Here is a 24,499-nt window from a genome sequence, read left to right on the forward strand (position 1 = left end):
TGTTCCCAGTACCTCCCTTCCCCCAAGAACTACATACTTAATCTGTCTCCTTGTAGATTGTTTCATTTTTGGGTCCCCAGAATCTAGTGCAGACTTGGCACACTTTAATTTTAATTTTTTAAATTTCTTAGGAGAGATGAGAACCATACTTTTATCACATGATCATATTACCTTTTCCCACCTGAATCTTGATTTACTTAAGTTCTCCCACCTTAATTTCTTTTTAATTTTGTGGCACTTCCATGTTACTTTAACAATTGAATTTTTAATATCTTTATTTTCACAGAATACTGTTAATACTAGTACCTCCTTTTCCAACCACTTGGGTTAGTTTTCAGGAGCACCTGGAGACAGGAGGGGACAGCGATTAGTTTTATTTTGATTTTACATTTGTTATGTTTCTCAGAAACCATCATGGTTAAAAAAAAATTGTCTCAGTCAAAGAGATTTTTAAGCACGCTCGAAGAGAAAACTCATGCCTACCAAAGTTTAGTCATGCAGTGGTGGAATTTAGCAAAAGATGGATATTGCATGTCATTAATTTACTTGCCTTCTCCCTTCAAAATAGTATAGGCTTTGGAAAAATTGTAGTAGTGGAACATATTTTTGTCTTTAAACATCTAGAATTTCTTTTGCTTTAGGAAATTCTTTATTCCTAATGGCTGTCTTAGGACATCATTGCAATGAAGTGATCGTCAGCCTGAGCCACCTGTATGGTGCACTGGGCTCTCCAGGGAACTGCAAGCAGCAGAGATGAATGATGTCCTTTTGGCATTCTGAGATACATATTTTGAATTATGTGTCTAAATCCACTTTGGCCCATAGCATTTGAAGTTTTTGATATAATTTCAGTGTTGTATTCATGTATCTGTAGGTTATCTGTTTAGAAAAAAAATAATAAAAGAACTTACTTCCAGTGATCTGTGACTTAAAACTACTGGGTTGTCTGTTCTGTGCCTAGGCCAAAACAACTCCATGAAATCCCCGCCTTTTACTGTCCTGACAAAAACAAGGTGAATTTCATTCCTAAAAGCGGCTCTGCCTTCTGCCTGGTCAGCATCCTCAAGCCACTCCTTCCCACACCAGATCTTACCCTCAAGGGCTCTGGTCACAGTCTGACAGTTACCACTGGCATGACAACCACTCTGCTGCAGCCGATTGCTGTGGCCTCCCTGTCGACAAACACAGAGCAAGACCGAGTCTCTCGAGGAACCAGTACAGTCCTGCCGTCAGCCTCTCTACTTCCACCACCAGAACCAATTGAAGAAGCTGAAGGATAGGCCACAGGGCTGTGTGGCCATTTTTCTGGGCAACTGAGAACCTCCTCAGATCATTTCATTGTGATAGCATCGCGAGCTCCCGGTTGGCTGTGAGGTACTCCAGCGTTCGGTTGTGACGAGTCACAGTATGGCTTCTGGAAGAAGGCAGCGCCCTCTGATGGCTTTGCTCACTCATGAAGGCCAGCCCTCCTTGCTTAGCCTGCTTTTTCTTAAAGCACTGGTTAAAACAAGAGAGGTCTCATTCTTTACTTTTGGAGGGCTGATATCACATCATTTTTTGTTTTCGAATTAAACTTCTTTAAAAAAAAAAACACAAAACTGATCCCTGCAAACATAATTCCTGAAGGGAGACATGAATGATGCTGCAAGAACCATCTTTTATATGAAAATGACTATTTTATAATACCAATGTTACATTTTCTGAAACGTAGCAAACAGGATGTTCAAAGATTCTTTGGTGGCCTCTTGTTTCTTGTTTCCCTTTCTAGATGTGTGCTTTTCTCAGCTGTTTTCAGCTTTGGGACCAAAGGGATTGTTGACATTTTCCCAGCAATCTTAATCTCATGACTATGTTCTTCTCCCAAACAAGAATTGATAGGTAAATGCATTGAACAAATATATAACAGATAAAAAGCAATATTAATTTTTAGTACATTATGTGATTTATGTTTTTTGATGTCAGAAGTTTGTGCTTTGGGTGAAATACTTGTAAAACTGCTGTTTTCTTCACTACACCTGTACACATTTCACCATGTGGTCAGAAAAATTATAGTCTGGAGACAAGTGCTTTAATATGTTCTCACCCATCGTTGGAACTTGGTTGAAAAGTCAGTGAGCCAAAAGGAAACTACCCAGTGTTGATTGCTAGCTAGGAGTAAGGAGGCCCTTTGGTTCTCTACAAAATACTTACCACATGATCTCCCTTTATCATCACTGTATCATAGTTCCAAGAGGTCCTAAAATGACTGTGCATGGATTTCCTCCTTTGCTTTTGTGATGTTGTTGTCTTGTGGAATTGGTCAGGGTTAGTAGTTTGCCAGGAGTGTAATCCATTGAATAGCAATCTGTAGTCACAGAATCTTGCGACTGACATTTTCTTTACGGTGGTTGGCACTGAGACATGTTGCTTACAGATTTTGTTAGTTTTCCCTCCAGCATTCCACACAGTGGGAAAGACAGGCCAGGAGAGCTTTGGAGCATATAAACAACAGGGATCTTTGAAAAATCCATACAGTTTTGGATTTAGGCTCATCTTAATACAATCACTGCCAGTATCACATGACAACGGTATTTCATGTTTGTGTACGTGGTTGTGAAATTAAGGAGCAGCTCTTTTTAAAAATGAGTTTCAGCAAACAGTATTGATAAAAAGCATCCTTCTAAGATCTTCATATACTACCTATGATGCAATAATTTAATGTTCCTATACATATTATAGGGAGAAAAATTTTAAATACTTGTAAAAGGGATGTAGTTGAGAAGGTTTTAATATGTCAGTTTGTTTGGACATATACCATCAGAGGAAACCTAGTGGTAGCAATAAATCTTTTGAAAGGACTTCTTATACTCATGCACCTTTAAAACATCTAAGTAATTTAAATTATGCCCTGTAAAGTTTAAAATGGAGATGTATTTAGGCAAATTAGATAAATTCAAACATTTGAATAAGTCTGTGAGGTTTCAGTTTGTAGCACTGATGAATTTTGGTACCTTCTCCATCCAAAACTAATTTACTTGGAATTAGTACGTTGTGGCTTCTCAATCAGTAAATCTCAGTTATTCAGTATCTAAATTTTCTGGTTGGTTGGTTTCTTGGGAACCTTGATTCTTTGCCTTATTTGTTATGTGTCTTGACTTTACCATTTCACCACTGAGAACTGCTCTATCAAAAGTACAGAAGAAAAGGTAAAACTCATCAGGTGAGTTGGTATGAATAGTAGGAGGAGGAAGTTAAAAACAAGTTTTAACAAAAACACTCAGTTTTTGGATTACTTGAATTCCATTAAATCTGTTCTTTTCTTTACACTTATTTTCTTCTGTCCATTCCTGTAAAAATCACAAGGGTATTTTATAACTAAAATGCCACTTTATAAACAGTTTTCCCCTTTACTCTGTTGTGCATATTCGTGTAATCGCATCTTTCTGTAGAGTTTCATATATCCTTAATCTAAAGTAATTTAAAACCGGAATGGGAGAATAAGTTTAAGAGTTATTATTTACATAGTCTTATAAGTGGAACTTTTAATGTTTGGTTGTAAGGAGAATGTGAATTTTCAGGTAAATTAATTGTATGGCAACCAAACATATCCCTTGGGTTTGGGAGAAATAGAGCCTGAGATTTGAAAGAAAGACAAAAAGGTACAAGGTACAAAGAACTCTAACTGCCAGTGCCAAAGGGCTAATTTTTAAGCATATGAGCTTTATTGTAGTCTTGAAAAAATATTAACCATAGGTCCATTCAGCTCTTTTGCTTAACCCTTAGTTCACAGATGGCTGATTTTTTAAAAAATGGATCTACTTTCAAAAGAATATTTTCTAAAATTACATTCCATAATTATCTTGTTATTCCATAGAAAAGTGTACAGAAGATAAATTAGAATAGCTTCAATGGGAATATAATTTAAAGTTTTAAATAAATTTATTTCCATTGCAGTAAAAGAAATAGGTGGCATGTATATTTTGGCAAAAGGAGCTATTCTCTGTTTATTTACTTTGTCTTAAGTTTCTTAAGTTATTTTTTACTCTTGATTTCTTCCTCATGGTGATGAAAACATAAAAATTTATTGTTTCTGATCATGACTAAGTCTATTACTTGTCACGGCTTTTGTTAGCAGTTATATTTTTAAAATACCTATTCTGCCTCTTTGGTTAATATGATGAGCATGGATGCCAAAATTATTTTTGAACTAGAGTCTTCATTTTGTTTAAAATATTTCTTACTACTTCTGACAAGCCAAATCAGCCTTTTAGAAGGTGCTATTGCTAACTGTGGAGTAACTGGCAACAAGAAAGGCTTTTTTTTTCCCCTCCTTTTTTTCTTTTTAATGGTTGGCTTTTACTGGAAAAGAAATATTTTTTAAAATGGCAGAATTTATAGCCTTCTCTATGTCCAAGATTAGGGCTGGGTTGTCAAGATTTTCTTCTGTTAAAGGAAATAAAAGAAAAATTGCCATTATTGAATTCAGTTTACTGTTCTAAAGATTCATTCCTTAACGCTTGGAATTTTGATGTCTCAAAACCAGACCAATGGAAGTGCTGAATTTGCATTAAAAAAGCTAAGAATACTTCGCACTTTAAGGTTTAAGTTTACTCTGCTTAAATTAATGATAAGCAGAGCAGTCCTGAACAATATTTTGTTTATACAATCCTGTTGAAGAATATAATTTATGTTTTTTTTGAAGTCTGTATCTTCCATCTGTTTAAGCTGTGTAAATCTTTTTAAAATGCAATTTTTAAAAATTTTGTTTTTCTAACAAAACTCTCCCAAAAAAACCCGCAGCATTTCCAACGGTGATAAATATTGTTATTATGTACTTATGTATTCCCTGTATCTGACACTTACTGCTGCCTCACAAGAAAATAGAACTTTTATGTTAAAAATAAAGTCTGTTCTTCTTGAGAGTTTTTTTTTCTGTGTACTTTTACGAATGTTGTCTCAATTCAGATTTTCTTTTGAGACAGTTCTAGCCTGAAATAACTTATATTCTTTTTCACAAATGTATAGAAAAATGAGTGTGTCTAGGTAGCAGGATATATAATTGTCAGTTGTTACTTCCTTGCTCTCTCTTTACTCGCTGTAGGACTTAAAGTACCTGATCTTTGTGGTAAGTGGTAAACACGCTGAAAGAGAATACGTGTTCGCAAGTAATTCATTCCTTCATCGACTGTTAGCCTGGTACAGTCACTTCATTTTATCCTAAGTACACATAGAGGATTTTTTCCTTTTGTTTGGTAATTCACTTTTTCTAAATCAGCTATGTTCTTCCATATATACAGTGGTTTATATATGCAAGGTAGTTGTTCAGGCTCGGGTTTAGTCAGTATGTACAGAACAGAACTAGTTAGGTATGCCCCAGTGAAGGCTGCATATGGTGTATATATAACACGTAGAAAGTAAAAAAGTCACCACAGCAGTCAGTCATAAAGAGTGGTCATCAAATTACATTGTAAAAAATTCTAAAAATTATTTGTGGGGGGAAAAGTTAACTAGAATTTGGGGATACCTAATGAATATATATTTACATTACAATGTAACGTAGCATCAAATGCAAAGAAAATCTCAAATTGGTTCCACATTTTCTGTTTTTTTTCCTCTCAGTCTTTCCCCTCCATCTTTAAAGAGGTTGAGAGGAAGAATTTTTTTTTTTTAAGATTTATTTATTTTAGAGCGAGAGAGCAAGCAAGCGTTGGCGGGGGTGGGGGGGGGGAGCAGAGGGAGAGGAGAGTGAGAGATCTCATGACCCTGAGATCACGATCTGAAACCAAGAGTCGGTTGCTTAACCAGCTTGCGCCACCCAGGCTCTCTGAGAGGAGAAAATTTAGACCTTAAGTTGGGTGTTCCTCTCTTCTCGCATTTATTTGATTTTTTTTCTTTGATTCATTGAATTTTTACCACACCCTTAAACAAAACTTTTTAGGTCTATAATCTTCCCAACTTCAATTGCTTTTAAGTGGTTGGGTGTGAGATATAGTATCCTCTTCATAGCAGTTCCCTGTCAATATACATCAATATCAGTTTTTTTCTTTGCTAAGATAAGGTGTGCTTTTAAAGTCCCTTTATTTTAAAATTCTACTAGAACATGGTGCAATTATACAAATAGCCTGTGTATCTCTTTGGCTTAGTGTTTTTCAAACTGGGTCTTGAATGTAATGGATCTAGCCAATGTTTTGTTTTGTTTTTTAATGAAGCAGAATAGAAAAAATAAGTATTCATACATAAGGAGAGTATTATTTGTGTATAAAACTTTTGCTAGACATTAGGTTGTACTGTAAAATCAGTTTCGTACTGTGAGTCAGAATTTGTGTGCATGCCTTTGGGTTGGTCTGGTACTTAACACAGAGATGAGACTAGAGTCTCTAAGACATTGTTTCTAATTCCCTTTAGTAAGTATCTCCAGATTGCTGGTTTTGTAAAAATACTAGTCTTTTCTGCAGTTTGCATCTTCCTCAAACTGAGAATTCACCTCCATATACTCCTTGTTTGATTTTGTATGCTAATATGGATTAGTCTTGCTAAATCACGATGTTTTGTAGACTACTATCATGGAGTCTTCTCCATGTTATTTTTCTCCAAAATTATTTTTGAGATCATTGGGATAATTCAGAGGGAGTGCAGAAAAAGCCCTGAATTTAGGGCCACAATTTGGGTACCAGTTCTGGCTCAGAAGCTTAATGGTCATGGGATCTTGAGCAAAGAAGTCACCTTTTTAAGTTTCAGTTTTCTTACTGATGAGATGAAGGGAATATTGCTGTCCGTTAAGTGGCTATTGAATGTGTGAAAATAGCTTAACTCATAAATCTGGAAGCAAACACTTGTTATCTCCTTTATATTTTGTTAGGTCAGTTTATTCATTCCTTAAGAAAGCCAGAAGTTTTCAGTCTTAGGAAATGGTCCCATGTAATTCGTTTTAGCTTATAAAGTTAAAATACAGTTAACCCTTGAACAGCACAGGTTTTTTTCAATAAATATTGGAAAAATTTTTAAGATTTTTTGACAGTTTGAAAAAACTCACAGATGAACTGCACAGCTTAGAATTATAAAAAAAATTAAAGGTATCTCATGAATGCATAAAATATACGTAGATAGTAGTCTGTTTTATCATTTACTACCATAAAATATACACAAATCTATCATAAGTTAAAATTTATTAAAATTAAGTTGCACACACAACCGGACATGGTGCCGTTTGTAGTCAAGAGAAATGTAAACAAATGTGAAGATGCAGCATAAAGTCACAGCTGCGTAAAATTTACTGTAGTACATACTGTGTTACTGTAGTAATTTCATTTATACCTGTTGCTATTGCAGTAAGCTCAAGTGTTGCAAGTATCCTCTTAAAATGCTGTGTGACACTAGTCATCATGAGAAGTTCATCTTTCCGTAAGTTGCTTATGGCAGTAAAAAGTGATCTTGCCGTTCTCATGTATTTTTTCTTGTTAAGTGCAATACCATAAACCTTGATAACACCATGGGACTCATATAAAGTGCCACTACATATGCTGGAAATTCTCTCAAGAAGCAGAGAAAAAAAGAATTGCTTGATAATGTACCATAGATTGAGATCTGAAGCTGCAGTAGCAACCATTTCAAGATAAATTAATCCAGTATATGGACCATTGTAAAAAAAAAAAAAAAAAAGCAAAAAACCCCCCCCAAAAACCGTAGCTACATCAGCAGGCATGAAAACCTTGCAAAACACCTTTTTATCTTGTATCGAAAATGCAGCTTTTATGTGGGTGCAGAATTGCTGTAAGAAAGGCATATCTATAGACTAATATACTAGAAAACCTGAAGTTATTATATGACAAAGTGAAACGAAAATGAAGGATCCAAAGCTGGAGAATTTAATGCCAGGAAAGGATGGTTTGAGAATTTAATGCCAGGAAAGGTGGTTTGGCTTAAAAAAAGTCAAGATAACAGAACACCTTCTGGTGACCAAGAGGCAGCAGATGAGTTCCCAGACATCGTTAAGAAAATCATCATTAAGAAAATAATTGACGAGAAAGGATATCTGCCTGAACAGGTTTTTAATGCAGATGAAAGTGCCCTATTCTTGGGGGGGAAATGCCATTAAAGGACATTTAATAGGAAGAAAAGTGAGCACCAGGATTGAAGGCAGGAAGAGATAAGCTAATTCCACTTTTTTGTGCAAATGTAGTTGGGTTTATGATCAGGACTGCCCTGCTCTATAAAGCTGCTAATCCCCAAGTCAAGGGAAAAGATAAATGTCAGCAACCAGTTTTCCGGTTGTACAACAAGAAGGTCTGGACAATGAGAACTCTTTTTCTGGATTGGTTCCACTGATGCTTTGTCCCTGAGTCAGGAAGTACCTTGCTAATGAGGGACTGCCTTTTAAAGTTCTTTCGATATTGGACAATACCCTGACCACCCTAAGACCCCATGAGTTCAGCACCAAAGACATCAAAGTGGTCTACTTGCCCCCAAACACAGTCTCTCTAATTCAGCCTATAAGTCAGGGGTCATAGGGACTTTTTTTTTTTTTTAAGATTTTATTTATTTGTCAGAGAACACAAGCAGGGGGAGCAGTGGAGAGAGAGGGAGAAGCAGGCTCCCACTGAGCAAGGAGCCCGATGCAGAACTCGATCCCAAGACCCTGGGATTATGACCTGAGCTGAAGGCAGACGCTTAACTGAGCCACCCAGGCGTGCCAAGGGACTCTTAAGGCTCAGTACACACTGTACTGAATGGAAAATATTGTCAATACTATGGAAGAGAACCCTGATAGAACATCATGAAAAGCTTGAAGGATTGCACCACTAAAGATGGATGGCATCACTGTAACAGAAAAAACGGTGAAAGCCATGAAACCCAAAAGAATAAATTCCTACTGGAGAAAATTGTGTCCAGATGTTCTGTATGACTTCACAGGACTTATGCCAGTCAGTCAAGGAAATAATGAGAGATTATGGATGTGGCCAACAAAAAAAAAAGGGGGTGTATGTGTGAGTGTGTGAAGAGTTTAAATATACGGATCTTGGAGAAATTCAAGAGCCAGCAGACACCACACCAGAGGAATTAACAAAAGATCTGATGGAGAGGAGTGCTTCCGAACCAGTGCCAGACCACGAGGAAGAACATGGAGAAAAAGTGCCAGGAAACAGATCGACATTTGATAGTCTGGCAGAAGGGTTCCGCTTATTCAAGACTGCTTTTCACCTGTTCATTCCATGGACCCTTCTATGATACACGGAAACTAAAGCAAATGGTGGAAGGAGGATTGGTACCAAATAGAAATATTTTTTAGAGAAATGAAAAAGCAATGACGTCGGAAATTACAATGTTATTTCCATACAGTTAACACCGAGTGCGCCTGCCTCTCCTGCCTTGTTGCGCCACCTAGAGGCCAGGAGATCAGCCCCTCTGCTGCCCTGCCAGCGTGACGATGAGGATGAAGACCTTTATGATGCTTCCACTTCGTGAATAGTAACTAATCATTGTGCCATGCTCTTAATAAGCTTAACTATTGTGTATGTTGTATCTTCATGTGAAAATCTAATAATTGTATGGCAGGGACTGCATGAGACATTTTTGTGTCATCGTCATTGCCTACGTATTCATTGTGTAGAACATCACGTGCGAGACTTCAAGTGGATAGCCTGTCTTTACGTAGGCGTAAGGTGAGTGGTATTTAATATGAAATTAATGTGTTTTGTTTTATAACATTGTTTTCAAGAATTACATTACAGTATGCTTCTCATAATTGGAGCGGCTGTATCAGCCCATCGTCGCAAGTAAGTGGCATTTTTTAGAAAGTACTGTTTCCAGTACCATATTATGCATGACGTGACTACTTAATATGTGTGCCATAGAAATAGAATGACCCGTTCTTAGTGCATAGGCCAGGCTACTAGTGACGCAGTCGTATGGATTATACTAGGCTACTGTAAAGCAATCCTACTGATGCTGCTTCATTCTCAGTGCGGGAGTTGTTATGTCTATAAGTAGGAATTATTTTCACATTATCTTCATTTTTGATGTCTGGTGTTAGTAATCCATAGCATCTACAGTGTCTTGTGTAAGACTTGATGTAGGTACTTGACAGTTGATTAAACTTGTAAACACATGACATATCAATAAATTATAGTATAGTACTACAAATGTCTCATATCTCTTAATATTTTCATTTCTCTAGCTTCATTGTAAGAATGCAGTATATAATATACAAAATGTGTTATTCTTACACCTTCTGGTCAATAGTAGGCTTTTAGTAATTCAGTTTTGGGAGAGTCAGAAGTTACACACGGACTTTCAACTGTGCACTGGGCGGGGGTGGGGGGGGATGGCTAACTATCCTGCACTGTTTGAGGGACAACTGTATAGTCAAGGATATTGAGCTGAAATCATAATAAAAATAGGTAACACTATTGATAGTTTACCAAGTCCCAGGCACCTTATGATAACTGTTTACCCTAATCTTTATAATAACCCTATAAAGTCAAACAGTGCTATTTTTAGTATCTTATAGATGACCAAATTGGAATTAGATGAACTCTTACGTGGTCATCCGGGAAATATCAGAGTCTGGCTTTGAACCAAGTCTGACTGTAGGACTCAAACACAAAGCCTTACTGCTACTTCCTCCATAAAGTGACATTAAATTAAGTGTTCAGTATCATTGCAGATTATGTGCCATTGAGCCATTGCCTTGTTTTCCTTTGTCATCCTCTTCGTTACTTCAGCTGTTGGCAGCTTGGCAGAGAGCGAAGAGAAACTATGCTGGTTAGACACCAATTCCTTACCAAAGAAGTTACTGACACAAATCCTCAAGCTCTTAGTTTTATATTTCACTACTGTAGAAATTCCAGAAAAATATTTTAACTTGGGGAGCACAACTTTTAGAGAGGCAGAAGCTGACTTCAATCACATTTTTGGTAGATTTTTTTTAAACCTGAGCTTTTGAGGAAGAGATTTATTTATTTTATTTACGTAATCATGATATGTGCACTCCTTAATCCCCATGCTCTATTTCCCCCATTTTCCCTACCCACCCTCCTTTTGGTAACCATCTCTATAGTTAAAAGACTGTTTCTGGGTTTGTCTTTTTTCCCTTTTGATCATTTCTTTTGTTTCTTTAATTCCACACATAAGGGAAGATCATATGGTATTTGTCTTTCTCTTATTTCACTTAGAATTATACTCTGTAGCTACACCCATGTTGTTGCAAATGGCGAGGTCATTCTTTTTTATGGCTGTATAATGTACCATTGTGTACACACATACATACCACATCTTCTTTATCCACTCATCTATTGATGGATACTTGGGCTGCTTCCATAGTTTGGCTATTGTTAGTAATGCTGCTATAAACATGGGGGTGTATATATCCCTTTCAATTAGTGTTTTTGTATTTTTAGGGTAAGTATACATCCTTACCAACACTTGTTGTTTCTTGTGTTTTTTATTTTAGCCATTCTAACAGGTGTGAGGTGATATCTGATTGTGGTTTGGATTTGCATTTCCCTAATGAGTGATGTTGAGCTTTTTTTTTTTTCATATTTCTTTTGGCTGTCTGGATGTCTTTTTTGGAGAAATGTCTGTTATGGGGCTCCTGGGTGGCTCAGTCAGTTAAGCATCTGTCTTCCACTCAGGTCATGATCCCAGGGTCTGCCCAGTGGGGAGTCTGCTTCTCCCTCTCCCCCTCTCCCCCTTTCCCTGCTCCTATTCTCTCTCTAATAAATAAATAAAATCTCTAAGAAAAGGAAAAAAGAAATGTCTGTTATGTCTTCTGCCCATTTTTAAATTGGATTATTGATTTGTGGGTATTGAGTGATATAAGTTCTTTATATACTTTGGATACTAACCCTTTATCAGATATGACATTTGCAAATACCTCTTCCCATTCAGTAGGCTGCCTTTTAATTTTGTTGACTGTATCTTATGCTGTGTAGAAACTTTCTATTTTGATATAGTCCCAGTAGTTTATTTTTGCTCCTATTTCCGTTGCCTCAGGAGACCTATCTAGAAAAATGTTGCAGTGACTAATGTCATTGAGATTACTGCCTGTATTCTTTTCAGGTATTTTTACAGTTTCAGGTTTCACATTTAGGTCTTAAATCCATTTTGAGTTTATTTTTGTGTATGGTGTAAGAAAGCAGCCTCCCCCCCCCCTTTTTTTTGCATGTTGTTGCAAGTTTTCCCAAAACCACTTGTTGAAGAGACTTTTTCCCATTGTAATTCATTCCTCCTTTGTCTAAGATTAACTGACCAGATTATTGTGGGTTTATTTCTGGCTTTTTTGTTCTATTCCATTGATCTATTTTTTTTTAATGCCAATACCATACTGTTTTAATTACTACCACTTTGTAATGTAACTTGAAATTTGGAATTGTGATACTTCCAGTTTTTTCTTTTTTGGGATTGCTTTGGCTATTCAAGGTCTTTTGTGGTTCCATACAAATTATAGAATTTTTAGTTCTTTGAAAAATGCTGTTGGTATTCTGATAGGGATTACATTAAATCTGTAGAATGCTTTGGGTAGTATAGACATTTTAACAATATTTGTTCTTCCAACCCATGAACATGGAATTTCTTTCAACACTATTTCATAATTTTCAGAGTACAGGCTGTTCACCTCTTTGGTTAAGTTTATTCCTAGATATTTTATTGTTTTCAGTAAATGGGATTGTTTTCTTAATTTCAGTTTTTGCTGCTTCATTATTAGTATGTAGAAATGCAACCGATTTTTTCATTTATTTTGTATCCTGTGACTTTACCAAATTCATTTATCAGTTTTAGTAGTTTTTTGGTGGCGTCTTCGGTGGAGTCATGTTATCTGCAAGTAGTGAAAGTTTTACTTCTTTCTTACCAATTTGGATGCCTTTTCTTTTTGTTGTCTGATTGCTGTGGCTAGGACTTCCAGTACTATGTTGAGTAAAGGTGGTGACAATGGACATCTTTGTCTTGTTCCTGACCTTAGGGGAAAAGCTCTCAGTTTTTCACCAGTGAGTATGATTTTAACTGGGTTTTTCATATATGGTCTTTGTTATATTGAAGTATGTTCCCTCTACACTTACTTTGTTCAGGGTTTTGTCATGAATGGATGTTGTACTTTGTCGAATGCTTTTCCTGCATCTGTTGAAATGATTATATCATGTTTATCCTTTTTTTTTTTTTTAAAGATTTTATTTATTTATTCGACAGAGATAGAGACAGCCAGCGAGAGAGGGAACACAAGCAGGGGGAGTGGGAGAGGAAGAAGCAGGCCCATAGCGGAGGAGCCTGATGTGGGGCTCGATCCCAGAACGCCGGGATCACGCCCTGAGCTGAAGGCAGACGCTTAACCGCTGTGCCACCCAGGCGCCCCTATATCATGTTTATCCTTTGTCGTTTATGTGATGTAACACGTTGAGTGATTTGCAAATATTGAACCACCCTTACAACCCAGGAATAAAATCCCACTTGATTGTGGTGAATGATTTTTTAATGTATTGTTGGATTTGATTTGCTGCTATTTTGTTGAAGATTTTTGCATCTATAGTTCATGAGAGATATTAGCCCATAGTTCTCTTTTTTGTAGTGTCTTTATCTAGTTTTGGTATTAGGGTGATTGTGTCCTCATAGAATGAATTTGAAAGTTTTCCTTCCTCTTGTAGTTTTGGGATAGTTTGAGAAGAATAAGTATTAACTCTTCTTTAAATGTTTGATAGAATTTGCCAGTGAAGGTGTCTGGTCCTGGACCTTTGTTTTTTGGGAGACTTCAGATTACTGATTCAATTTCATTGCTGGTAATTGGTCTGTTCAAATTTTCTATTTCTTCCTGCTTTAGTTTGGGTAAGTATCTGTTTCTAGAATTTTTTTTTTTAATTTAAATTCAATTAGCCAACATATAGTGCATCCTTAGTTTCAGATGTAGAAATCAGTAATTAATCAGTTGTGTATATAACACCCAGTGCTCATCACATTACGTGCCCTCCCTAATTGCCCATTGCCCAGTTACCCCATCCCCCAACCACCTCCCCTCCAGCAACCCTAAGTTTGTTTCCTGTAGTTATGAGTCTCTCATGGTTTGTCTCCCTCTCTGATTTCTTCCCAGTTTTCCCTCCCTGCCCCTATGACCCTTTGCGCTGTTCCTAAAATTCCACAAGTGAAACCGTATGATCATTATCTTTGATTGACTTATATGGCTCAGCATAATACCCTCTAGTTTCATCCACGTTGATGTAATTGGTTTTCATCCTTTTTGATGGCTGAGTAATACTCCAGTGTCTGTGTGTGTGTGTGTGTGTGTGTGTGTGTGTGTGTGTGTGTGTGTATCCCACATCTTCTTTATCCATTCATCTGTCAGTGGACATCTGGGCTCTTTCCACAGTTTGGCTATTGTGGACAGTGCTGCTATAGACATTGGGGTGCAAATGTCCCTTTGGATCACCACATTTGTATCTTTATGTTTCTAGAATTTATCCGTATCTTCTAGGTTGTCCAATATAGGCTTTCATAATATTTTGTTACAAGTGTTTGTATTTCTGTGGTGTTGGTTATTTCTCCTTGTTCATTAGTGATTTTATTTGGGTCCCCTCTCTCTTTTGGTGAGCCCTGCTAGAGTTTATCAAATTTGTGATCTTTTCAGAGAAACAGCTCCTGGTTTCATTGATCTGTTCTATTGTGTGGGTTTTTTTTTTTTAAGATTTTATTTATTTGAGAGAGAGAGTGTGTGCACAAGCAGGGTGAGTGGCAGGCAGAGGGAAAGGGACACTTAACCAACTGAGTCACCCAGGCACCCTGTTTTTTTAGTTATTTCTGCTCTAATCTTTATTATTTCCTTCCTTTTGCTGGGTTTGGATTTTATTATTTTTCTAGCTCCTTTAGGTGTAAGGTTAGGTGGTTTTGACATTTTTCTTGGTAGACCTGTATTGCACTAAACTTCCCTTTTAGAGACACTTTTGCTCCATCCCAAAGATTTTGGACCATTGTGTTTTCATTTTCAATTGTTTCCATGTAATTTTTTATTTTTTCTTTGATTTCCTGGTTGACCCATTCATTGTTTTAGTAGCATGTTATATAATCTCCATGTATTTGTGTTCTTTCTATATTTTTCTTGTGGTTGATTTCATAGCATGTGGTCAGAAAAGATGCATGGTATGACTTTAATTTTAAATTTGTTAAGACTTGTTTTGTGGCCTAATATGTGATCTATTCTGGAGAATGTTCCATGTGCACTTGAAAAGAATGTGTATTCTTCTGTTTAGTGTGGAATGTTCCGAATGTTAAATCCATCTGGTCCAGTGTGTCATTCAAAGCCGCTGTTTCCTGCTCTGTCCATCCATGTGAGTGGGGTGTTAAAGTATTACTGTTGTATTACTGCTGTTGTATTACTGTCGGTTATTTATTTCCTTCATGTTTGTTATTGTTTTATGTATTTGTGTGCTCCCATGTTGGGTGCATAAATATTTACAACTGCTATATCTTTTTTTTTAAAGATTATTTGAGAGAGAGAGAGAGCACAAGCAGGAGGATGGGCAGAGGGAGAAGCAGGCTCCCCGCTGAGCAGGGAGCCTAACTGGGGGCTCGATCCCAGGACCCTAGAACCATGACCTGAGCCGAAGACAGATGCTTAACCGACTGAGCCACCCAGGTGCCCCTACAATTGTTATATCATCTTCTTGTTGGATTCTCCCCTTTATTGTTATGTAGTGTCCTTCTTGGTCTCGCTACAGTCTTTGTTTTAAAGTCTAGTTTGTCTGGGGAAGCCTGGCTGGCTTAGAAGAGCAAGTGACTCTTGATCCTTGGGGTCGGGAGCTTGAGCCCCATGTTGGGTGTAGATTAAATTAACACAAAAAAAGTCTAGATGTTTGCTATAAGTATTGCTACCCCAGCTTTCTTTTGACATCCATTTGCATGATAAATGTTTCTCCATCCCCTCACTTTCAAAATGTGTCTTTCAGTCTGAAATGAGTCTCTTGTAGGCAGTATATAGATGGATCCTGTCAAAAGTAATTTTTTAATCTTAATTTGGTATGCGCATTTCAGACAGAAGACAAAATGAAATCACCTGGATCACAATTTATATGTGAGGCCAAAGGCACTAAATACATAATATTAATAGTGTTTATTCCGGATGGTAGGGTTGTGAATGATTTTTCCTAAATGAGAAGGTATTACTCTGAAATGGGAAAAAGGAAACTTTTTCTTTAATGTAAAAACATGCACTTCAAAATCTTACCTATTAACACTACCTGATCTCCTTTTTGTACTTACTCTTTGGACGTTGATTGGTTATTTATAGCACTGAATGAAGAACCACATTTCAACTTTAATGCCAAGGACAGTTTTTAACTCAATTTTTTAGTCTTTTTAAATGGCACATACAAAAGGAGGAGATATTTTCTGATTGGCATATTAATGTGATCCATCCTGTTCAATAGGTTTTTATTGCCATATTTAAACACGTTACCATTATGTTTTACGTGCATTATTTTCAGTACTGCTGAATTAATATTTAAAGTTTGTATTTCCTTCCTAGTTTAATTTCCATATCCCAAGATTCTGGGGCTGCTTCATTGCTCAAGGTAAGAAAACACAGGGCCTTGCCAATACTATGGGAGAAGATATAAACTAGATTGATTCTGGCTGCTTTTTATTCCTGCCTTCAGCAAATCAGGTTAAATACTGTACTTACATTTCATTGGTTATTGTTTCTAGGCTCAAAATTTTAATATTTGGTGGTTTGTATTTTGTTACTGAGTGTATTTACACAAAGAACACATTCTATTATTTCCCATATCTTATAACATCCCTTCTCTATGAAGTAAGTTAAAAAGAATCAGTCTCACAAAGATATTAATTGCCTTGGTTTTATTTTCATTCTGTGTTATCTGTATCAATTCAAACTACCTTTTTACTACTGTGACCCTGAGGTAAAACTCAAATTTTTGAATAGGTTAACAATAATTGGATTTGTATTGAATACTTTAGGAAATCGACTTTTTTGTTTTATGCCATTTTATAATCTTTATTAAAAGAGGCTCAGAAAAATAGAGCACAAACTTCCTTTGTTCTTGTGCTGTAAGACCTCTACATTTCCAGATGGTCTATAGTTATGCGAAATAAATATCCATAGTTGAAATACAAACAAACACTGAATTTCTTGTGCAAATACTGAAACCTATTTTTTTTAAATACAGTTCATTTCTAACCATATAACTATGTTTTACATTAATCAATGAAAGATTTCAAAAAATACAAAGTTACACCAATCTGATCTTACATGCCCTGGTAGTCCTGTCTCACTTGTAAAGTGGTCGTAAGAAAGATCAGACAAATTTTAGTTCTTCTGGGGCTTTTCTAAGGTTAAATGCATTCTTACTTGGTATTAAAAAGTAGGAGATATTATTTTCCCCCATTTAATATAAAAACATCCATTTACTTTGAAAGAGTTCTCAGCCTACCTTTGGTTCAGGTTAATTTATTTCTTATTGAATGTTTGATCTAGATTTAGACAACAACTGATCACCTTTCTGTTCTGTGTTTATCATGTCTTTCCTTTACTCCCTAGTGAATAGATGGTTTGTTTCCTTTATTAGCAGTCTAGGCATAATATAGCCAGACTTCTGTTTCTGGCCTCTAAATAACTGACCTTCAAATAATTAATCTTGAAAAAAATATGGTTACCTTCATTTTAATAACGAAGTTTTCAATGTGCTCTTCAAAAATGGAGTTGTTAGATCTGCTGAAATTATAACTGAACTTGCTAAGACAGGTAATGTTGCTTTTCGATTAAATGGGCAACTACATACTCTGAGAGAAGAAATGTTAAGAAAAAAATTTTTTTTGAGGACTTCTGTTCTTTGGAAATTGAGGGCAATGTGAATACATTGATAGTCTGGGATTCAGGCTTCTGGCTTGGAAAGATCAGTGGTTTTCCTCTGTGTTCAGATGTCTTTGTTTATTCGAGATAACAGGAACTACTTTGCATGCATGTGAAGGAGATAGATATATAAGTATTTTTGAACTAATGTATTAGTGAAAGAAAAATGGCACAAACTCAAGGTACAAAGTTAACATTATTTTTGAAGTATTCAAAGTTGAAAGCAGAGAGTCACCAAAGGTACAGAATTTAGATTGTGATTATGAATCACAACCCTTGGTGATTGAATCTCCTGGAGAGATTCCTGAATAAAAAGGAAGAGATAAAAAATGCTTCTGACTGAAAGGATAACCAAATAAAGAAATGGCAATAAGCATGAAAAGACTACATCACCTTTTCCTGAGTCCATGTTTCTGATCCTCAGATAAGGTCTTTCCAGCCTGTGCGGTCCTGCCCCACACCAGTGATTGCCTGGAGAGCTCAGGGGCAGTTCTGCTTGTAGCCAGGCCAGGGTGCTGTGCATGGAGCTAGACTGCACTTTGCCCACTCTGGTGCGTTACCAAAACATGTTCTTCTATTTACAGTGACTCAGACATTACAAGCCATTCTCTTGTAAACAATGAATAAGCTTGTGTAAAGCTAGGAGCACATGGGAACTGCTGTGAACACCTTAGTCAAAATATTCCCTTACGGAGATGTAATTGACCGGATGACAAAAATAAGGCGCCTGGAGAACTACCTCAAATCCGAAGGTGGGCAAGAAAAAAGAGCAGGAAATTAAGTGGTATGTATATACAGTAGCTATGGGTTCATTGGCTTACACTAACTTCCCTCCAGTAAGGGTAGGTTTTTCCTCAGTAATCATAAAGAGCTTCAGATGATGTCACCCACAGAAAGGGAAAAAAGAAAAATAAGACCCTTTCCGATTGATCATGTAGAGCCTTCTATGACTGCCAGAAAAGTAATCTGCATTAAATAGGTTATAAATGTAAAGATATGTACAAGGATAAGCTTAGAATTTTTCCATCATTCATACAGAAGTTTCTGGGTAATTTCAGGAATACTATTGCCAGTTGCTCAGGGATTGTCCTCCCCTTGCTTTCTTTTCAGAAAGAATTTGAATACTGTCCATTATGGTAGCAACGTGTGAAAAACCAGGCCTGAAGACACCTGTACAATGTCTTGAATATTACTGGACATTCTTATGGTTTAGGAAATGGGTTTATGAGTTTCTGCAGGGGATAGATTTAGCAAACAATTCATCCTGCTACTTTCCCATGAAAATTCAGTAATGGAATTGAGGGGTGTCCATGATTTTCTATGAAGAAAAAAAACTAATATTACATTTTAGCCTCCAAGTGGAGAAAAGCACCAAGTTTCTCTGTGATTTCATTAAAGCAAACTGAGTTCTCAAATTGTACTCTACTTTTCTAACTAAAGACAAAACTGTTCTGGTTCTAGTGCTATTTTCCACAACAGAAAACTCCCCCTGCTATGGTTTTATTTAAAAACCAACCCCAAATCACAACCCAATTTACATGCTGTCTTTATCCACATAGAGAATTCTCACAGCCAGCAAGGCAACTTACACATAAAAGGCTTTCCAAAGAAATAAGCCCAAGTCCTTATTTACAGAAGTATTTCTAGCTATTATTTTGAAATAAATTTTGGTATCTATTTTAGACTCAGTGGTTCATTATATTTTCCACATATTATCAACAACTGCAAATCCAAGATATTAAAGAAATACTTAATCTATTCAAATGTAGTCCTTACCATCTCTTTAAAGTTGGATGAAAAGTGTTAGATTCACAAACACGATGCTTTTGTGTATGGGTTTCAATATAAACTCCTTTCCACAAAGGCAATATGTTGTAAAACTGGTGTCTCAAGGCCACTGAAGGGACGACATAATTTCAGTCAAGCATTAAGAAGTTCATCATCTGAGTGTCCAATAGCATCTGGGTTTGAAAGTGGATCCAAGTCTGCAAATAGATTGAACCAGGCTGACATGTCTTGGTTACCATTGTTGGGAGCTATTAAAGAAGAAAAAACACATTGAAGAGTCTCAGATTTTTAAAATCACATTACTGTACCATTTACGTGATTTTACTTTTTAATTTTTTGAAATGCCATATACTTCTACTTTGTTCTCTTGTGATGCTGGCTTTTATTTTTATTTAAGATTTCATTTATTTGAAAGAGAGCACAAATGGGGGCAGAGGGAGGGGCACTGGAAGAGGTAGAAGCAGACTCCCCGTTGAGCAGGGAGCCTTGATCTCAGGACCCCAGGATCATGACCTGAGCCAAAGGCAGACACTTAACATACTGAGCCACCCAGGCGTCCCCATTTACGTGATTTTAAAGTGGATCCTTCTTGGGGCACCTGGGTGGCTCAGTCGTTGGGCATCTGCCTTCGGCTCAGGGCATGATCCTGGGGTCCAGGGATTGAGCCCCGCATTGGGCTCCGTGCCCCACTGGGAGCCTGCTTCTTCCTCTCCCACTCCCCCTGCTTGTGTTTCCTCTCTTTCTGGCTGTCTGTCAAATAAATAAATAAAATCTTTAAAAAATAAAGTGGATCCTTCTTTTGGAGTCCCAGGACTCCAGGATCATGACCTGAGCCGAAGACAGACGCTTAACTGACTGAGCCACCCAGGCGCCCCTCCTTGATAATTTTGAAAAGCTAATAATGCAGGTACCTTGTGCTTTGCTGAGGCCCTTCTATGTAAGTAATTTTCTGTTGCTCTGAGAAATGATTAAAAGTGAACAGGCAGGCAATAATAGTCTTAGAAACACAATTTATAGAAGTCTCTCAGGTAAGGTTTAAAATTAAAAGTAACCTGTGTGCCTACAAAGTAGGAACATTACATTTGTAAACTTGGTATTTAAAAATCTGTATTTATTATAAAATATTGAACATGGGAGGGAAGAAAATCCTTCTATCACATTAACATACCCAACAGTTCTCATTTTGGTTTACAGTTGTTTCCTTTGTCTTTTCCATGTGTATTTTTTTTTAAAGATTTTATTTATTTATTCGACAGAGAGAGAGACAGCCAGTGAGAGAGGGAACACAGGCAGGGGAAGTGGGAGCGGAAGAAGCAGGCTCCTAGCGAAGGAGCCTGATGTGGGGCTTGATCCCATAACGCCGGGATCACTCCCTGAGCCGAAGGCAGACGCTTAACCGCTGTGCCACCCAGGCGCCCCTTTCCATGTGTATTTTACAAATTTTTGATATATATTTTATGGAGTGGATTGTGTCTTAGATACAACTTCCTGTTAACCAACTCCCTCTCACCTCCCTGTGGAGACTGGGAAATCACTGTATTGATAGTCTATAGGCTGCACTGTGGCACAGATTTCAAGGATATACATTTAGGCTGAAGGCTGAAACTAGTAAAAGAATGCACAGAGACACAGTGAGTCATCTCAGAAGGCTAGGCTCTTGAGGGGTCCAGTAGCAGCGCTGAGACCCAGGAGACAATCTAAAGACCTTGATATGAGATGAGAGACACAGGGGCAGAGAATGGAAGGCAGTCATACTCAGAAGAATCTAAGACAACCCTCTTTTATAAACACTGTTTCCCACTTTTTACAGGTCAGAGGGCTGTAGTTTGGACTGTGGGGATTCCAAGCCTTGAAGATCAGGGAGAGTGAAAGGCTTCCATGTGTGTCCACTTCTGTTTCTAGGAACCCCAAGTTAGTGATACCTACACAAGTTGTGGCCTTGAGTTCTCAGCACACTACCTATTAATAAGTAATATGGGCAAGTCATTTAACCTCCCAGGCTCTTAGGCTCTTATTTATTCATAAGTAATAATCACTTATCATTAAACCAGGGTATCTGAGAGAGAATGGGAGGCCTATTAATAATTATGCTGGGGGCGCCTGGGTGGCTCAGTTGGTTAAGCATCTCTTGATTTTGGCTCAGGTGATGATCTCATCAGGCTTGTGAGATGGAGCCCTGCATCAAGCTCCATGCTCAGCGGGGAGTCTGCTTCTCTCTCTCTTCCTCTCCTTCTGCCCCCACCCCTGCAGCCTGCCATGCTCACTTGCTTTCTCTCTGAAAATAAATAAAATCTTTTCTAAAAATGATGCTGGAAGAAGCAAGAAAAATCTCTAACAACCCGACCTTACACCTAAAGGAGCTGGAAAATGAACAAACAAAACCCCAAACCAGTAGAAGGAAATAATAAAGATTAGACTAGAAATTAACAAAACAGAAACCAAAAAAAACAATAAAACAGGTCAATCAAACCAGGAACTGGTTCTTTGAAAAGATCACAAAATTGATAAACCTTTGCCCAGACTTATCAAAGAACTCAAAATCAGAAATTAAAGAGGAGAAATAACGAACACCACAGAAAGGATTCTGAGAGAACATTACGAAAAATTATATGCCAACAAACTGGACAACCTAGAAGAAATGGATAAATTTGTAGAAATGTATAATCTCCCAAAACTGAATCAGGAAGAAATAGGAAATTTGAACAGACCAATTCCTAGACATGAAACTGAATGAGAAATTAATAAAAAAAAAAATCCCAACAAACAAAAAGTCCAGGACCAGATGCCTTTACTTGCAGATTCTACCAAACATTTAAAGAAGAGTTACAACCTATTCTTCTCAAACTGTTCCAAAAAATACAAGAGGAAGGGAATCTTCCAAATTCACTGTATGAAGCCAGCATTACCCTAATACCAAAACCAGATAAAGACATCAACAAAAAAAGAAAACTACAGGCCATTATCTCTGATGAACACAAATGCAAAAATCTTCAAAAAATACTGGCCAATCAAATCCAACAATACATTTAAAAAAAAAAAATCACCATGATCAAGTGAGATTTATTCCTGGGATGCAAGGGTGATTCGGTATTTGCAAATCAATGAGACACATCAACAAGAGAAAAGGATAAAAATCATATTTCAATAGATGCAGAAAAAGCATTTGACAAAGTATAACATCCATTCAGGATAAAAACCCTCAACCGAGCAGGTCTAGATAGAGGGAACATACCTCCACATTATAAAGGCCTTATGTAAAAAAACCCACAGCTAACATCATACTGAATGATACTGAGAGCTTTTCCCCCAAGGTCCGGAACAAGACAAGGATGTCTACTCTCACCATTTTTATTCAACGTAGAACTAGAAGCCCTAGCCACAGCAATTAGACAACATGAAGAAATAAAAGGCATCCAAATTGTTAAGGAAGAAGTAAAATTTTCACTGTTTATGGATGACATGATACTATACATAGAAATTCTGAAAGACTCTACACCAAAAAAACTGCTAGAACTGGTAAATTCAGTAAGGCTGAAGGATACAAAATCAATGAATAGAAATCTGTTGCATTTCTATATCTAATAATGGAGCAGCAAAATGAAATTAAGAAAACAATCCCATTTACAATTGCCTAAAAATAATAAAATACTCAGGAATAAACTTAACCAAGGAGGTCAAAGACCTGTACTCTGAAAACTATAGAACACTGATAGAAGAAACTGAAGAGGACACAAACAAATGGAAAGATATCCCATGCTCAAATACTGTTAAATGTCCATACTACCCAAAGCAACCTACAGATTTAATGCAATCCCTATCAAAACAGCAACAGCATTTTCACAGAACTTTGAGCAAATAATGCTAAAGTTTGTATGGAGTCACCAAAGACCCTGAATAGCCAAAGCAATCTTGAAAAAGAACAAAACTGGAGGTATCACAATCCCAGATTTCAAGATATATTACAAAGCTAGTAATTAAAACAGTAATCGAAGTAATCAAAACAGTATGAGTATGGTACAAAAAAAAAAACAACAGTATGGTACTGGCACAATAAACACATAGATCCGTGGAACAGAAGAGAGCACCCAGAAATAAACCCACAATCATACGGTCCATAATGACAAAGGAGGCAAGAATATGCAATGGGGAAAAGTCTCTTCAACAAACAGTGTTGGGAAACTGGACAAATATCTTACACCATCCACACAAATGAACTCAAAATGGATTACAGATCTAAATGTGAGACCTAAAGCAATAAAAATCCTAGGAGAGAGCACAGGCAGTAATTTCTCTGACATTGGTCAAAGCAACTTCTTTCTAGACAGGCCTCCTGAGGCAAGAGAAACAAAAGCAAATATAAACTATTGGGGCTACATCAAAATAAAAATCTTCTGCACAGCAAACAATCAACAAAACAAAAGACAACCTACTGAATGGGATAAGATATGTGTCAATGATACATCTGATAAAGGGTTCATATCCAGAATATATAAAAAACTTAAATCAACACCCAGAAAACAAAGAATCCAATTAAAAATGGGTAGAAGACAAGAACGGACATTTCTCCAACGAAGACATACAGATGGCCAACAGACACAAGAAGAGATGCTCAACATCACTCATCATCAGGGAAATGCAAATCAAAACCACAATGAGGTATCACCTCACACCTGTCAGAATGGCTAAAATAAAAAATACAAGAAACAAGTGTTGACGAGGCTGTAGAGAAAAAGGAACTCTTGTACACTGTTGATGGGAATGCAAACTGGTACAGCCATTGTGGAAAACAGTGTGGAGGTTCCTCAAAAATTAGAAATAGGGGCGCCTGGGTGGCACAGCGGTTAAGCGTCTGCCTTCAGCTCAGGGCGTGATCCCGGTGTTATGGGA

General features: G+C 37.1%; 2 protein-coding genes and 1 long non-coding RNA gene across 10 annotated transcripts in view; 2 read left to right on the forward strand and 1 right to left on the reverse strand.

Moving 5' to 3' along the window:
* The window catches only part of FAM117B (family with sequence similarity 117 member B), a 74,100-nt gene extending 69,199 nt beyond the window's left edge, over window positions 1–4,901 (forward strand). For both annotated transcript variants that reach the window (XM_026492154.4, XM_057304105.1), the window contains exon 8: window positions 962–4,901. In XM_026492154.4, the coding sequence (XP_026347939.2) occupies window positions 962–1,280 (319 nt within the window). In that variant the 3' untranslated portion in view covers window positions 1,281–4,901. The remainder of the gene's footprint in view (window positions 1–961) is intronic.
* A 9,775-nt stretch (window positions 4,902–14,676) lies between these two features.
* On the forward strand, window positions 14,677–18,608 carry LOC130542037 (uncharacterized). Its single transcript, XR_008956273.1, has 2 exons — window positions 14,677–15,284; window positions 15,438–18,608. It is a non-coding gene; the product is annotated as an uncharacterized LOC130542037 (long non-coding RNA).
* Window positions 16,798–24,499, reverse strand: part of ICA1L (islet cell autoantigen 1 like) — a 77,727-nt gene continuing 70,025 nt past the window's right edge. For 6 of the 7 annotated variants that reach the window (XM_026492153.4, XM_057304128.1, XM_057304114.1 and 3 more), the window contains one exon: window positions 16,798–19,860. In XM_026492153.4, the coding sequence (XP_026347938.2) occupies window positions 19,745–19,860 (116 nt within the window). In that variant the 3' untranslated portion in view covers window positions 16,798–19,744. The remainder of the gene's footprint in view (window positions 19,861–24,499) is intronic. The other variant, XM_057304132.1, reaches the window with a different exon arrangement.

Source organism: Ursus arctos, unplaced genomic scaffold (genome assembly GCF_023065955.2).
Source record: "Ursus arctos isolate Adak ecotype North America unplaced genomic scaffold, UrsArc2.0 scaffold_1, whole genome shotgun sequence".
NCBI lineage: Eukaryota > Metazoa > Chordata > Mammalia > Carnivora > Ursidae > Ursus > Ursus arctos.